Raw genomic sequence first — 17,680 nt, 5'->3', positions numbered from 1 at the left:
AGTTTTGTATGCTGAAATTGTTTGTTTTTATAACTGTGTTTTGCAAAACAAAAACCTTTACTAAACTGTTACATTGTTTAACTTCTGTGGAAAAAATATCCGCAAGATATATAGACTGGAGTTCCAAGACTGCACTCTGGAAAGGTAGGTTTTCTTAGCATTTTGTTACTGTCAAGCTGTCGGAAGTATGGTAAGGTGCAAGAAATTGTCTGCTGCTTCAAGAGAGAGAAATGTGATTTTTGGCCTGTTGGATTGTATGGACTTTGCCTTTACATAATATTACATAATATTGTACTTGGATCTGTCCTTAAAAACACTTTTTAACTTGGAACTTTATTTGAGAGACATGCTTCATATCATTGATCTTAAAGATCCTAAGGGGCTGAATGTAAAACAGTAAAATTCTGTTTGTTAAAACAACACAATTTAAAGTCTGGTAGGTGGAATTTAACAGTACATGTTCTCAATCATAACGTTTCTGGGTACACTGTTTTCCACTGTATTTTCCATGATCTTCGTAATCTTAAACTCTTTGTTCTCCACGATAACCAGTGGACAGTTTAACTGAAGTGTTTAGTATAGGCTCTTTGCATCCCACACATGCGCTGTAATCTCTAATATGTTCTTTCCTAGGTGACTGCTGTCATAAAATGCCTGACGTGGTTCCAGGCTCCACCTCAGTCATAGTTTTAAGATGTGTGCTTGGAGAGGGCTGAGTTTACAGGTCCTCCTAGCCATGCGATGGTACGCAAGAGTTGGCTTGACCCAACCAGATACCAGAGGGCCTTGTACATAGTCATATGGGGTGTTCTTAGTAAAGTGAAGTTTAATAGGTGTTTTTTTTTTTTTTTTCCATTTTAAAGATTTAATATTAAAGCAGATAAAAAGGGTTATATAATTAACATATTTTCTTAACACTCTTTTACCCTTTTTGTTTTCTCTGACTTTTTAATGTACAGGTCGAGTAACAAACCTTCGACGAGCTACATATGTTGTACTGGATGAGGCGGACAGAATGTTTGACATGGGGTTTGAGCCACAGGTAAAATAATCTTGATAAAGTGTTGCTGCAAAACCCTCTAATTAGTAATATTTTTGATACTGGGGCCTAATTACCTGGGAGACATCCTCACTAGGACCTCCATTATACTTTGAGAATAGTAATTATAATTCAATTATGAATTATGGAAAACAAAAAGGGACCTTTTACGATTTAAGTATACAAACTATACAATTCACCTTAGCGGACCAGACTGTTTGATGCGGTGGGTTCTATTGTGTCAGTAGTGCTGGAAAGTAACTTTTCATTATAATAAAATAATGCAGTTTTTATAAAAATATTCATTTTTTTTTGTATTATTTAACATAAGAATGGTATGCCAGTAGAGTAAGCTTCCAACTGGTACATTCTCAGAAGTGATCACAAACCTGCACAGGTTTATTGTGGACAGAACTGTCCCAAATCTACGCTAAAAAAACAGTAGCTGGGAAAACATGGTAGGTTACAGCTAATCCTTTAATAAAACCTGTCGAGAGAGAGAGATTACAACCCATATAAATATTCCTAAAAACAAAAAAGGAAGGAGCAATCATGGGATACATCCCACAACAATTAGCCCTTTGCATCCTTACCTGGAAGACATGGCATTAACCATTGGATCCTAACAAATAGTGCCTTGCCAAATTAATTTGGAATTAACATGGATTGTTTGAGGATTTTGATTGTTTAATCTAAAGAACACACTCACAACTTTGAGGGTGTTTATTTTTTTATTTATTGTGCAGCAAACAACAAATAGGACAAAATAACAGAAAAAAGTCAATGTGCATAACCATTCACCCTCCTAAAGTCAATACTTTGTAGAGCCATCTTTTGTGGCAATCACAGCTCCAAGTCGCTTTGGACATGGTATTGTTAGGTTCGACCCCAAAGGTCGAGTCGTCTTCTGTCGGTGGATTCCCAATTAGTGCGCTGAAAGCTTGTAAGGGGCTGCAGTCACCCTACCCTCCCCCATCGCCACCTGCTACTCAAATCAAGACACAGACACAAACTGTTGTGACTAAGCCGAGGGCAGTAACAAGACTGGCTCTTTACTTAAAATAAGCTTTCTTATACATGTATATAGGGCATGCGCAGTAAACTTTAAATTGTATGAAAGACAGCAAACCGTAAATCATTTGTGTAGTCAGCAGAAAGTTGGATACAAAAATACATGGCTAAGCTGAAATATAACAAGCCATTGTTTCAAGGACACATCTGTGGAAGAAAAGCTAAAAGTTCTGCACCCGCGTCCTGTAGCCTTGAACATAAAACACCAATTGTCTCAAGTCCAAATATTCAGAAGTTATGTAGAAAAAACAGGAATGATAAAAGGAAGTCTTGAAAAAATAAAAAAAAACACAAAATGGAGTCTCCTCTACCCAATTCTATAATCTCCCCCTTTGACATCATCATCTGAAGAACTGAATCCTCCAGGTAAGGTGTATAGCAGGCCTTTCCTCAGGTGCTATTCGAGACCGCGAGTTGTCCGAGGGAACCAAGTCTTCTTGAATTGGCTCCGTCCCCTGAGTAATGGACCGGCATCCTCACCAGGAAGAATGTTTCAGGTGTGATGTCAATCTAGGAAAAAAAAAAGAGGAGACATGAGAACCTGGAAACAAATGCTGATCATTATTTCTTCTACATCCTGAGAAAACAGAATAAAATGTTTGCTAACCCATTCATTTGAAGTAAACAATACTCAGTATTTACTGATTGTATATTTGCAGTGACTTATGCATATCATCCAAAGCTTTATAACTAAGATAAAAGAATAACAACTGTGACTTGTAATATAAAGTGTAAGGCACCTCCTATCCATCCTCCAATACCTTTCAACCAGGTAGCTGGGTTCATTATGGAGAAAGTGTCTCCCCACCACTTATCTTTATTTTTGTCATTGTCTTTAGCATACTGTTCCCTTAGTTTTTGTATGTTTTCAAGTTGGTGGTGCATCTGGATGGTACCTGTGGCGTCTATGTAGTGACAGCAAGTGGGGCCTATAATCTTGCACATTCCCCCTTAAGCAGCTGTTAGGTAATCAAGAACTATTGTGTGCTGGTTAGTCACTATCATCAGCTGATTTTGTACAGACACAGAGGTGTTAGTGATTTCCAGAATGTCATATTTGGTCATCAAGGTGGTCAGTGGCCTCAACTAATTTGTTCCACATTTGCATCATCATGGGGTATACAAATAGTGCTGAAGAGTGTATTGGCTGTTCCCATTTTCTCTTTCCTTGTTGTCTGCTGCTCTCTGGTATAGCATGTGTCTTGAGACTGCTCTCATGACTTTTGTGATACCCAGCAAAGATGTTGACGAGGGAGTGAGTCTGGCTAGGGTGCATGTACCATTAACCCCTACTGGCAACCACTTGTAGGCCCCCCTTCCGCATACCTTATATGTGTCTCTTGGGAGTTCCCAATATGAGGAATGTTGATTTATCAGTTTATTAACTTTGTCAATCAGTCTTGAGGCGTTAGTCATGTAGCACCATCCGGGTTTCTGTCCTAATGTACCACAGTAACCTACATCTGGGTTATTACATGTTAGGTCATAGGGCTGGTAATATGAGGATTCACTACATTTTTGTTGTCCTGTCATGTTATGACACACTTATCCAGCACCTTGACGAAAAAGTGTATTGTTCAGCCAGTTTTTGTCATGTAAGTACCTCTCTATTTGGCTAGGCTTAAATGTATCAGTACTTGCAGATGTTCTCCTAAAACTGACCTTGACCCTTCTGCGGGGATTGACCCTAGGTTCAGGAGCGACTTCTCGTGCTACCCAGGAGCCCCCCTTGAAGGTCAAAATCTGCTGTGTTCCCGGTCCAAAACTGCTCACGTATCCCTGCCACCAGGGTTGCCCAATCCATCCCACTATTGGAATCCCCACTGAAGTGTTCCAATTTTTTGTCTACCGTGTCTTGTTGCTTGCTAATGTGTCAAAGCAATCCCCCTGGAACATCTCATGTGGTGGTATAGGGATAGCAAAATAATGCATACTCTGGGCAGATGTAGGAGCATGTGTGCATATCCAGCAAACTTTCACTGTGAGATTTTGTGCCAACGTTAAGTGGTGTTTTAAAAACTTATCTGGATGCTTTTCTAGCTCATCATGTAAGGTTGTGATGTAACATATTAGACAATTAAACAGAAACCAAAGTATTGTCATGGTCAGATACCGCTCTTTTGCAGTGTGATGCATGAATCCAGTTGGCTTTTCCTTGCAGCTTGACTGAAGTGGCTGTAGTCAAGAGGACTTGGTATGGTCCTTCAAATCGGCTCGAGGGACTTCCTGGTATGTTTTTTTTTACATACACGTAGTCTCCAGGCTGTAGCGTGTGGGTTCCTTCAATGCTCTCCGGTCTGGAAGGAAAGGAAAGACAACACTTGCCCACATGTTAGTTTCAGATACTTTCACAAGAACTGCACATATGAGGACAGATTCTCATACTAATGTTATAACTGTAATACATCCTCCCCATGGGGTAGGCCTCAGGTCAGCCTAAAGAGATCGACACACGCCAAGACAAACACACAGCCTGAACAAGGGATCAAGCTTATGTAATCTACCTGGACTCTCTAGAGCAGACAGAGTGGCTTTGGGTATACTTTATGGGGGCTGGTATAGTCCTCCCTGGATTGTATAAAGCACAGGTCATATAGGCTTAAAGAAAAGCTACTACGGTAGTGGAGATACCAGGGGCTATCCAGGATTTGTCTATGACTTGCAGCATGGCCCCTTTGGACAAATGTGTTTTACCATGTATTACTTGGACTATCATTGGGAACAGAGTTCTAGGCAGGCAGACTTTGCAGAAGTCCCCCATATGCTGTCTTTCCTCCTCTGCCCCTTAACATCTTCCAAGATTCTTTTTGTAGCAACATCTGCCTGTTGTGAAGGTTTCCCCCGCCCCCCCACGCTCTCCTCCACGTCTCCGACAGATATCACTGGCAGTGCGGCAACTGCCTCTGTAGTATTGTCAGCCAACTCAATATTTTTGGCTTCTAAAGTACCAGTCTTCATATGGGCCCTAATTTTGACAATTCCCACCTCCTCGGACATTAGCAGCCCCTTCCATGAGTGCTCAAACTCTATGCATCTTTGATTGGTCTTCCTGAAGAGGTGAAAAAAGTCTTTCAGATAAGTCTGTTAGCGGTTTTACCCCAGCCAAGTCTGTAAGCTCCAGTTAGTGCAGCCAAACAAATTACCTTTTTGCCCTGGCAACAAGGTAGTTGTTCACTTTTTGACTTGGTGTCATGCAGAATGCATACCCCATGAAGAATCATGTGAGAACCCTGCTGTCTCCTGTAACGTTAACTCTATATAGGCATTCATCATCATCATCATCATCATCATCATCATCATCATCATCATCATTATTATACACAGAGTTTGTAATCTTCTCCCCCCCTGGAGCCAAAACATTCTCCAGCAGAGAGAAATGGAAATGGATCTAAGGTTAGAGAACAGCTTGTTACTACAAGGCTTGAGAGACAGACAGGAAAAAAGGTGGGTGCTGCCCCCCCCCTTCTGCAACACGGACCGTAAGAAACTCAAAAATACAAACATAGAAAAGGGGATTCACATAGCAATAAACCACAGATCGCATGAAAATTAGGCACCAGTCTATGTCTGAACTAAAATACAAGGGTGTTAAACAGAACAGAACAGTACATATTAAGAACACATCATAAGCAAGAAGAGGCAAAGAGTTAAATGACTAATATTTTAGTGTTCCCTATCTGTATTTAATTGTATGTCACTGATCATTCTTGGATTAAACAGATATCAAGACACGGGATCATAATTAGTAAAAAAAGAAAAGTCACAAACCAACAACAGTTAAAGGCCTAGTGTTCAAACGCAAACATTGAATTTTATCTTTGGAGATCAGAAATCACAACTAAACAAAACTAATAGTGACACAAATATATACGCAAACATACTCGGACACAAAAGTTTATCAGTAGCCTTCTAAAACGGCCTCACTGAGAGATTATATTCCGCTTTATTCAACTAAAACATTGCATACGCCAGAATTTCCACTAATCCGGCAACTTCCACATTTACTAAATATATTTACTGCAAGATATGAAACTCTCAATTTATCCCATGAAATTAAAGATTTACTAAAAGCATTCACAAACTATCGTACAACACTTATTTCTTTGTCTACAGTATGTGACGTACAAGCCCCTCCTCTTGGAATTTTTGGGCGCTGGCTAGTCCCTGGACGCCATTTTTAGACCATAAAGGTATCATACCTCACATAAGAGGAAAAGAGAGCGTTTCATTTCACGTTCTCTACCATCACAAGACTCACTTAAAACTGTAGCATGTTAGACACACCATGTTCTGCATACACAGTAGACAAAACAACTTGACAAACCAAACAACTTATATGGCAATAACAAACATACACACAGATTTCACAGAAAGCTTCTATTTTCTTCACTTAGCTTTTGTTTTAGTCAACTCAACTTGTCAACATTCTCATAACCTTCTGTCTTTCCAATGCTCATTACTCAGTATTCCATCACTGTCACATTCTGATTTCATTCTTAACTCCGTACATCCCTTTAGTCCTGCTAGTTATGGTCACGGGAACTATAAGGGCAGGAGAGTTGCCCTTTAAGGTGACCTAGCAAATGGCAGACAGTGAAGGAGGAGAAAATCGGAAGCTGAGATTGCGCTGTTGCAGAAAGGTTCAAGGATACTGGTGGAAATCTTGAATTCTTTTAGTCTATTCACACAACGCATTTCTGGATATTAATAATACTTTCTTCAGGTGTGATACAAGACACAGAATGCAGGATATATATATAAGGGAAGTGACGATACGTCACTTCCCATATATATATATATATATATATATATATATATATGTATATATATATATGTGTATATATATATGTATATATATATGTATATATATATATGTATATATATATATGTATATATATATGTATATATATATATAATATATATATGTATATATATATATATAATATATATGGGAAGTGACGTATCGTCACTTCCCTTATATATATCTTCTGCATTCTGTGTCTTGTATCACGCCTGAAGAAAGGATTATTAATATCCAGAAACGGGTTGTGTGAATAGAATAAAAGATTTTAAGATTTCCACCAGTATCCTTGAACCTTTCTGCAACAGCGCGATCTCAGCTTCCGATTTTCTCCTCCTTCACAGTCTCTCACACGCCGGTGGATCCAGCATGGGAAGCCGCAGCAGTTGCTACATTAAGCCCACATCAGCGTTGTGCCTGGAATATGCACAACCCGACCAGGTGAGTGCGTTCCTCACTCACCCACATAATCCGACCTGGTCTGGAAGATTGCACACAGAAGCGCTCTGTTTTTTGTCTTATAGCAAATGGCAGGTCAGTCCTGAGTTTGAGCATCTCTTTTTGTCTGATGCTTACTGTCTTTGCCTGTTGTATCCTGTGTGTCATTCCCCTCGTCAGCAATACGTTTTCTGCAGTTCTTTTTAATGTGTCCTGACTTGTCACAATAATAACAAATTGGGGGTCCCCGGGGCTTATCTCCTTTGTTATTCCGGCCCCCACCTTGGGATTTTACAGAGACATATGCTATTGTAGTCTTTTTAGGTCAGGTTCTATCCCCTGGGCTTTCAGTTTTTCCCTTCTCTAGGTTCTTAGACCGTCCACAAAAGCATGTACAAACAGTCTCTGTATTGCGTCACTCTTCATGTCCGAACCTTCTAGACTAGGGTAATAGTCAGATACAGTCTGGTTCGGGGTTTGAGTACCTACTGTTACCGTCCCCCTTTCTCTCTGTCTTTGCGTACAAGAGTTTTTAAGAGAGGTAGTAAACGTCTGTCTGGAGGTCTCTATTTTCAATTTTTTCCTATGTCCAACCTTCCTCAACACATTGTGTGGAGGTACTGATCAGGCATCTGACTTGATGATGATCCCAATTGTGATCTTTCACTGCCTTTCTTTCTGTCTGAAATATTTTTCCAAACTTCTGGATTCAATTGGTAATTTTTTTTGGAACATGGATTTCCTTCAGTATTCTCCCTAGCTGGACTACTGCATCCTTGCCGTGTAACTCTTCAAGGATTGTTTTAAGAGCGTGTATCTGGGGTTCTCCATCTGCATTTTTGGACTTAGCTGACCCATCCTTAGCCGTCAGGTCCTAAGTATCTATTCCCTCGTTGCCGTCCTCCTAAGCGACTAATATGCTAAAAAGGCTCTACTGGCCTTTTCCTGACTCCTCCTAGCTGTCCAGTCCTAAGTAGCTTATTGGGGAAAACCTCGTAAGGTGTCTTTCACTCGTTGCCGTCTCCTTAGGCGACTAGTATATTAAAAGGCTCTCCTGGCCTTTTCCTGTGATGCATGACAATTCTGTATCCTATCCACACAGCGAATAGGCAAATGCAACCAATAGCAATAACTGTCATCCACATCACTCTTATAGGGTCAGTGTCCATCTAGATGTGTTTAACCACACCTTATTCCCCCAGACTACACAGGCTTATCACACGAATCCTGTCCTGGACTTATGATTTATTCCAGGCTCATGCTAGCAGCCAGATAATGGTTTATGTGATAGTATGGGATTGAAGCATAATCTATGACCCCGTTAGGCGCTTTCATAGATCAGTTAGGCCAAACCTTCATAAAATCACATACCATCCTCTCTTGGCTCATACATTCATTCCATGTCTCCTTGCAGAGTAACAGTGTACTTATCCAACCGACAGAATGTATATTGGTTGTTTGTCTATTCAAATAGATCTACTATCACATGAGTTTAGCTATTCCAAAACCCAGTCTAGTGCAGGACCCACAGTCACAGATCTCCGGAGGGCACAGATGTAAGAAAATAAAGCTTTTCTTACCTGGCCAGGTTTTTTTTAAATCTGTGGTCTCCGGAGGCCCGAGCCGTAGTGGTCCCGCACTGTAGCTGAGATGCTCCTTGTGAATCAACAGGTAGGTCCCTTTTGAGTCGAGCGCCAAATAATGTTAGGTTCGACCCCAAAGGTCGAGTCGTCTTCTGTCGGTTGATTCCCAATTAGTGCGCTGAAGGCTTGTAAGGGGCTGCAGTCACCCTGCCCTCCCCCAGCGCCACCTGCCACTCAAATAAAGACACAGACACAAACTGCTGTGATTAAGCCGAGGGCAGTAACAAGACTGGCTCTTTACATAAAGTAAGCTTTCTTATAAACGTATATAGGGCATGCGCAGTAAACTTTAAATTGTATGAAAGACCGCAAACCATAAATCATTTGCGTAGTCAGCAGAAAGTTGGATACAAAAATACATAGCTAAGCTGAAATATAACAAGCCATTGTTTCAAGGACACATCTGTGGAAGAAAAGATAAGTTCTGCATTTCGCGTTCTGTAGCCTTGAACATAAAACACCAATTGTCTCAAGTCCAAATATTCAGAAGTTATGTAGAAAAAACAGGAATGATAAAAGGAAGTCTTAAAAAAAAAACAAAAAAAAAAAAAAACACAAAATGGAGTCTCCTCTACCCAATTATCATCATGAACTTGCCACATCTTGCCACTGTGATTTTTGCCCATTCATCCTTACAAAACTGCTCCAGCTCCTTTTGAACAGCAATCTTTAAGTCTGACCACAGATTTTCAATTGAGATTTAGGCTTTGATTAGGCCATTCCAACACATTTACATGTTTCCCCTTAAACCACTTAAGTGTTGCTTTAGCAGTGTGTTTGGGGTCATTGTCCTGCTGGAAGGTGAACCTCCAACCTAGCCTCAAATTATGCACAGAGTGGACTCTGACCAGTTTTCCAGTCCTGGCTGCTGAAAAATGGATGGTGTTCTTTGGGTGGTGTTTTGGGTTTGCCCCAGACAGCGTTTTCTTTGGACGGAAAGTTAAATTTTAGTCTCATCAGATCAGAGTACATTTTGGGAGTCTCCAACATGCCTTTTCACAAACTAACAACATGCCTTTTTGTTTTTAGCTGAAAGTAAGGGCTTTCTTCTGGCCACTCTGCCACAAAGCCCAACTCTATGGCGTGTACAGCTTATTGTTGTCTTATGTACATATATTCCAGTCTCTGCTGTGGAACTATGCGGCTCCTCCAGGCTTAACTTAGCTCTCTGTGCTGCCTCTCTGATTATTGCCCTTGCCCGGTCCGTGAGTTTTGGTGGGTGGCCGTCTCTTGCCAGGTTTGCTGTTATGCCATATTCTTTGCATTTGGTTCTGATAGATTTGATGGTGCTCCTGTGAATCAAGATTTGGATATTTTTATTATAACCTAACCCTGACTTTTACTTCTCAACAACATTGTCCCTTGTTTGTTTGGAGAGTTCATTGGTCTTCATGGCAGTGTTTGGTTACTGATGCCTCTTGGTTAGGTGTTGCAGCCTCTGGGGCCTTTCAAACAAATCTGTATATGTAATGACAGGTCATGTGACAATTAAATGGGCACTGTCAGATTGAAAAACTTTTGATATGTTGTAAAGCATGCAAAACCAATAGGTTTTGCAATTGCTTTCATTAGAAAATTTTCAGTATTTCATACTGAAAAAGCCAGTCAAACAACTGCCCCCTTGCCTGCTTTGACACCTACTAGTTTTGCTGTGTCCATGCGTCATCTGCTACGTCATGGACACACTTCCTTGATTGACAGCTTTGAGTGCAAGGCTTTTGGAAAGAGAATTTCGTTTGAAATCATAGTCAGGGGCCATGTGCATTTACAAAGCCCTCCCCCCCCCCCCCCCCCCCCCCCCCCGTGGTGCCAGAACAGTGGACCCCCATACATGAGACCACATTTTCTAAACTACACCCCTCACAGAATTTAATAAGGGATGCAGTGATTATTTACACCCCACTGGCGTTTGACAGATCTTAGGTACATTGGGCTGTGCAAATGAAAAATTGAATTTTTCATTTTCACGGACCACTGTTCAAAAAATCTGTCAGACATCTGTGGGGCGTAATGTGTGTCCATTGTTCTGGCACTATGGGGGCTTTGTAAACACACGTGGCCTTAAATTCCGGACATATTTTCTCTTCAAAATCCCAATGGCGCTCCTTCTCTTCTGAGCATTGTAGTGCGCCAACAGAGCACTTTATGTCCACATATGGGGTATTTTCTTAGGGAAAAAAAAGCCCCCCAAAATTTGTAACCCCATTTCTTCTATTTTCCCTTGAGAAAATGAAAAATTTAGGGTAACACCAGCATTTTAGTGAATTTTTTTCATTTTCCCATCCAAATTTAATGAAAATTCGTCAAACACCTGTTGGGTGTTAAGGCTCACTATACACCTTGTCACGTTCCGTGAGGGGTGTAGTTTCCAAAATGGGGTCCCAAGTGGGTATTTGTTTTTGTGTTTGTCAGAACCGCTGTAAAATCAGCCACCCCTGTGCAAATCACCAATTTAGGCCTCAAATGTGCATGGTGCGCTCTCACTCCTGAGCCTTGTTGTGAGCCTGCAGAGCATTTTACGCCCACATATGGGGTATTTCCGTACTCGGGAGAAATTGCATTACAAATTTTGGGGGTCTTTTTTTTTTCTTTTACTGCTTGTGAAAATAAAAAGTATGGGGCAACACCAGCCTAGTGTAAAAACAAATTTACACTAACATGCTGAACAGGCTGGTGTAGCCCCCAACTTCTCCTTTTCATAAGGGGTAAAGGGAGAAATTGCACTACAAATTTTGGGGGGCTTTTTCTCCTGAGTACGGAAATACCCCATATGTGGCCCTAAACTGTTTCCTTGAAATACGACAGTGCTGGGAGATGTAGTTATGCAACAGGTGGAGGTACGCAACTACAACTCCCAGCATGCCGGAACAGCTGTTTGGGCATGCTGGGATTTGCAGTTTTGCAACATCTGGAGGACTACAGTTTATAGACCACTGCACAGTGATCTCCAAACTGTGACCCTCCAGATGTTGCAAAACTACAAATCCCAGCATGCCCAGACAGCAAAGAGCTGTCTGGGCATGCTTGGAGTTGTAGTTTTGCAACATCTGGAGGGCTAACGGTTAGAGACCACTGTATAGTGGTCTCAGACTGTAGCCCTCCAGATGTTGCTAGGCAACTCATTGGCTTCCATAGGATCCAGGGAGCCTTCCTCTTCTGCTGCACGGCATCGCTGCCCGCCGATCAGTCGCCCGCTGCCTCCGGATGGGTAAGTCTGATGCCCTCCCTGGCCATTTGCGCAAGGTGCCTGCTGATCGATATCAGGCATACGCCCTTCGTCCCCAACAGGTTAAGGACGGACCCATTTTTTACCTCAATGACCAGGCTCTTTTTTTAAATTTTTTTTTTATTTTTTTTATTTGACATGTATCCCTTTAAATGGTAATAACTTTAAAATACTTTTTCTGAACGGAGCGATTCTAAGATTTTTTTGTGACATGTACTTTATATAAGTGGCTCCCCCTGTCAACACCATAGATGCCTTGATCAGGATTGATCACTGCATCTACGGGGTTAAAGCTGCCGGGACCGGCGCGATCGCGGCTCCTGCAGCGGGACTCCGGCTGTGATTGACAGCCGGGTCCCGCCGCCGATCTCCTGCGCTGCCTGCAGCAGTGCCGGAGATCGTTAGGACATATGCATACGTCCCATCATGTGAACGTGTCTGGTGCTGGGACGTATGCATACGTCCTAAAGCGGGAAGGGGTTAAAAGGGTAATAAAAAATAAAGATACTAGACACATAAAAATTAGATGTACACAGTCAGGATTAGGTACTGAGTGATATATTAACCCCTTAAGGACCAACACAAGTAAACCTGTACACCCCTGAAAGACCAGGCCTGTTTTTTCAAATCGGGGATGTCTGTCTTTATTAGAGAATAACTCTGGTAACGTTTTGCCAATCACGATAATTCTGACATGTTTTTTTTGTCACAAGATGTCCTTCATGTACATGAAAGCCGATATCATTTGTAGTTTTTTTTTTTTTTTTTTTTTTTTACAATGCAAAAAATCACGATTTTTTTTTGCTATTTTAACACTAATTGGTTGGATATATTTATACATACCGACCAAATAGTTTATGAAACTTATACTTTCAGATGTTTACTTTATTTTTTCTGCATTTTTTTTGTTTTTAAGTAACATTTTAAATTAATTAGAAGCCTAACAATTTAACTTGAAATTTTGAAAAGTACGTTTTTTTTTTTATGTGCTATGCAAGGTTTGCAGAAGTTTGAAGGTAGTAGAACATAGGAACACCCCCCTAAATGACCCCATTTTAAAAAAAAATAGACCCCTCGAGGTATTTGCTAGGGGGTACAGTGAGTATTTTAACACTATAGTTTTTTGGCAGGAATTATTACAAAGTCAGTGTTAAAAATTCGAAATTTGCATTTTTTCACAAATGCGTCATTTGTGGGGCATATTTTTTTGTACATCACTACTGATATTGCAAGAAATGTACCCTATATTTTATTAAGCTGCTCGGCCCATGTTTGGAAATATCCCCGCTTAGGCCATATTTGGTTTCTTGGCGGCGTGGTAGGACCCAGAAGGAGAGGAGCGCCATTTGGCTTTCAGGGCATCATTATATGAATAGTCCACATTCATACTGCGTTTCCGCAGTATAGGTGTCCGTTGTCATGTCAAAAAAGGGATCCAATGTATACTGTAGCAGTCTCATTCAGAAATAGAGCTGCTACAGTATACGTCAGCATCCCTCTTTTTGACATGATGCTGACAGATACCTCTAACACTGCGGAAACGCAGTATGAATGGGACGCAGTGTAGGGTCACACAGCGCATCCGCAGCATGTTTCACACTGCAGATGCCCCCCAGCTGTCACAAGGGCGAGATCATTGCTGTGGCTGGGTAGCTCAGTGTGTCCGCTCATGACTACCGGCGGGAAATCCGCCGCTATTAGTACACACACAAAGCTACCAAACCACAGCAGGGAGCTCATTATTGTGACTGTTGGCAGGCATCCGCAGCATGTAATATGCTGCGGATGTGCTCCATGTGATACTACACATTATATATTTTTTATTTTTTATTATATTTATTTAATAAATGTGTGTTTATTTTTTCACTTTTTTTTATACTTGATGTTTTTATACACTTTTATTTTTATATTTTTTCACTTTTTTTTAATGCTTTGGAATACTTAGTATTTCAAAGCATTGCAGATATATGCTGCCTGCTAGTTTTACACTAGCAGGCAGCATATCAGGACGTGCCTCTGGCACGTCCTGGCAGGCAATATCCAGGGCAGACCTGGGAGGTCCTTGTAAAGACCCCCGGCTTCCCAGGTAAGCAGCAGCACCCTGCGATCGTTGCGGGGTGCTACAGGAGAGCGACAGAGGGAGCCCCCTCCCTCTGTCAAAACTCCTTACAGCTCGCGGTCGCTTCCGACCACGGCTGTAAGGGTTAAACGGCCGGGACCGAAGTTTTCTTCGGTCCCGGCAGTGCGGCAGGGTCCCGGCTGTAACACTCAGCCGGGACCCTGCCGCACGGTTTTCGGCAGTTTAACCTTTACAGCCGCGGTCGGAAGCGACCGCGAGCTGTAAGGAGTTTTGACAGAGGGAGGGGGCTCCCTCTGTCGCTCTCCTGTAGCACCCCGCAAGGATCGCCATCTCGTGGGTGCACTGGGCAGCACCCATGAGAACCATGGACGAGTATACACGTCCTGGTGCAGGAACGTTTATCCTGCTTAGACGTGTATACATGTCCATGGTCGTTGAGGGGGTTAAGAATTTTTTTTGGGGTTGTATCTGACTGGTATGCTTTAAATTGCTCACAGCTGGACATCATTTCACTAATTGTTACTTCTGAAGGTAATTGGTTCCACCAGAGATTGTTATGGGCATCCTAACAAAGGGGGTGAAATCATATGCACATGTCAATTTTGTGTTTTCTTTGTCTAAACAATAGTTTTATTTATATTTTTTTCTCATTTCAATTCACCAACTTAGACTATTGTGTTCTGATCCATCACATAAAATTCAGATTAACAAAACATTGAACTTAACCCCTTAAAGACGCAGGACGTATATTTACGTTCTGCGCCGGCTCCCGCAATATGAAGCGGGGTCGCACTGCGACCCTGCATCACATCTCGTCGGTCCCGGCGCTCATCAACAGCCGGGACCCGCGGTTAATACCACACCTCGCCGATCGCGGCAATGTGCAGTATTAACCCTTTAGAAGCGGCGGTACCCCGGCTAGTCAGTCGGGCTGTTCGGGACTGCCGCGGTGAAATCGTGGCGTCCTGAACAGCTTACAGGACACCGGGAAGGCCCTTACCTGCCTCCTCTGTGTCCGATCGATGAATGACTGCTCCGTGCCTGAGATCCAGTCAAGTCAAGCGCCGATAACACTGATCACAGGCGTGTTAATACACGCCAGTGATCAGCATAGGAGATCAGTGTGTGCAGTGTTATAGGTCCCTATGGGACCTATAACACTGCAAAAAAAAAGTAAAAAAAAGGTGTTAATAAAGGTCATTTAACCCCTTCCCTAATAAAAGTTTGAATCACCCCCCTTTTCCCATTAAAAAAAAGTGTAAATAAAAATAAACATATGGTATCGTCACGTGCGTAAATGTCCAAACTATAAAAATATATCGTTAGTTAAACCGCACGGTCAATGGCGTACTTGTAGAAAAATTCCAAAGTCCAAAAAAGCTTTTTTTGGTCACTTTTTATACCATTAAAAAATGAATAAAAAATTAGCCCCCATGCCGCCCTGTACGTTGAAAAATAAAAAAGTTATAGGGGTCAGAAGTAGGGATCGACCGATATTGATTTTTTAGGGCCGATACCGATACCCTGTAAACCTTCAGGCCGATAGCCGATAACTTATACCGATATTCCGTGCATTACAATTTTTGGGGGAAAAAATATTTTCTACACATCTGCTGTTAAATGAACATGTTTATTGTTAACGTTTAGCTTTTTTGTAAAAAAATTTTCATAGGTAAATAAACATAAATAATACAGAAACATACCAGTCAGATTGCAGCAAAACAATGGTGATATGGTCAAATACAACAAATTGGACCACTTGTGTTTTTTAAATAAATATCAGTCAAAAGGTAACACAAACAACAATGTTCAATGGCACATTTACTTAAATCTTTGTAAAATGAGCAGCAATGACCTAGGCAATTATATCAAAGGGACACTACAGTGTTTATGAGCAAGGCACCAAGACAGCTTCATTAAAGGGGTACTCCAGTGGAAAACTTTTTTTAAATCAACTGGTGCCGGAAAGTTAAACAGATTTGCAAATTTACTTCTATTAAAAAAATCTTAATCCTTCTAGCACTTATTAGCTGCTGAATACTACAGAGGAAATTCTTTTCTTTTTGGAACACAGAGCTCTCTGCTGACATCATGAGCACAGTGTTCTGCTGACATCCCTGTCCATTTTAAGAACTGTCCAGAGTAGAAGAAAATCCCTATAGCAAACACATGCTGCTCTGGACAGTTCCTAAAATGGACATAGGTGTCAGCAGAGAGCACTGTGGTCATGATGTCAGCAGAGAGCTCTGTGTTCCAAAAATAAAATAATTTCCTCTGTAGTATTCAGCAGCTAATAAGTACTGGAAGGATTAAGATTTTTTTAAACAGAAGTAATTTACAAATCTGTTTACCTTTCTGCCACCAGTTGATGTAAAAAAGAAGTTTTACACCGGAGTACCCCTTTAACCCCTTAAGGACTCAGCCCATTTTGGCCTTAAGGACTCAGACAATTTAATTTTTAAGTTTTCATTTTTTCCTCCTCGCCTTCTAAAAATCATAACTCTTTTATATTTTCATCCACAGACTAGTATGAGGGCTTATTTTTTGCGTGACCAGTTGTCCTTTGTAATGACATCACTCATTATATCATGAAATGTATGGCGCAACCAAAAAACACTATTTTTGTGGGGAAATTAAAACGAAAAACGCAATTTTGCTAATTTTGGAAGGTTTTGTTTTCACGCCGTACAATTTATGGTAAAAATGACGTGTGTTCTTTATTCTTAGGGTCAATACGATTAAAATGATACCCATTATTATATACTTTTATATTATTGTTGCGCTTAAAAAAAATCACAAACTTTTTAACCAAATTAGTACGTTTATAATCCCTTTATTTTGATGACCTCTAACTTTTTTATTTTTCCGTATAAGTGGCGGTATGGGGGCTCATTTTTTGCGCCATGATCTGTACTTTTTTTTGATACCACATTTGCATATAAAAAACTTTTAATACACTTTTTATAATTTTTTTTTTAATAAAATGTATTAAAAAAGTAGGAATTTTTGCCTTTTATTTTTTTTCGTTCACGCCGTTCACCGTACGGGATCATTAACATTTTATTTTAATAGTTCGGACATTTACGCACGCGGCGATACCAAATGTCTATAAAAAATGTTTTTTACGCTTTTTGGGGGTAAAATGGGAAAAAACGGACGTTTTACTTTTTTATTGGGGGAGGGGATTTTTCACTTTTTTTTAACTTTTACTTTTACATTTTTTTACATTTTTTTTTACACTTGAATAGTCCCCATAGGGGACTATTCATAGCAATACCATGATTGCTAATACTGATCTGTTCTATGTATAGAACATAGAACAGATCAGTATTATCGGTCATCTCCTGCTCTGGTCTGCTCGATCACAGTCCAGAGCAGGAGA

The 17,680-nt window shown here is 40.8% G+C and overlaps 1 protein-coding gene across 1 annotated transcript in view; it reads left to right on the top strand.

Moving 5' to 3' along the window:
- DDX46 (DEAD-box helicase 46) overlaps positions 1-17,680 on the top strand; it is a gene marked incomplete in the record, with an annotated part of 414,922 nt that overhangs the window by 150,509 nt on the left and 246,733 nt on the right. The window contains 1 exon segment of the mRNA XM_056516636.1: positions 960-1,042. Coding sequence (XP_056372611.1) covers positions 960-1,042 — 83 coding nt within the window.

This window comes from Hyla sarda, chromosome 4 (genome assembly GCF_029499605.1).
Source record: "Hyla sarda isolate aHylSar1 chromosome 4, aHylSar1.hap1, whole genome shotgun sequence".
NCBI lineage: Eukaryota > Metazoa > Chordata > Amphibia > Anura > Hylidae > Hyla > Hyla sarda.
Note: the sequence above shows the minus strand (reverse complement) of the source record. Positions and strands in the feature narration are given on the sequence as shown.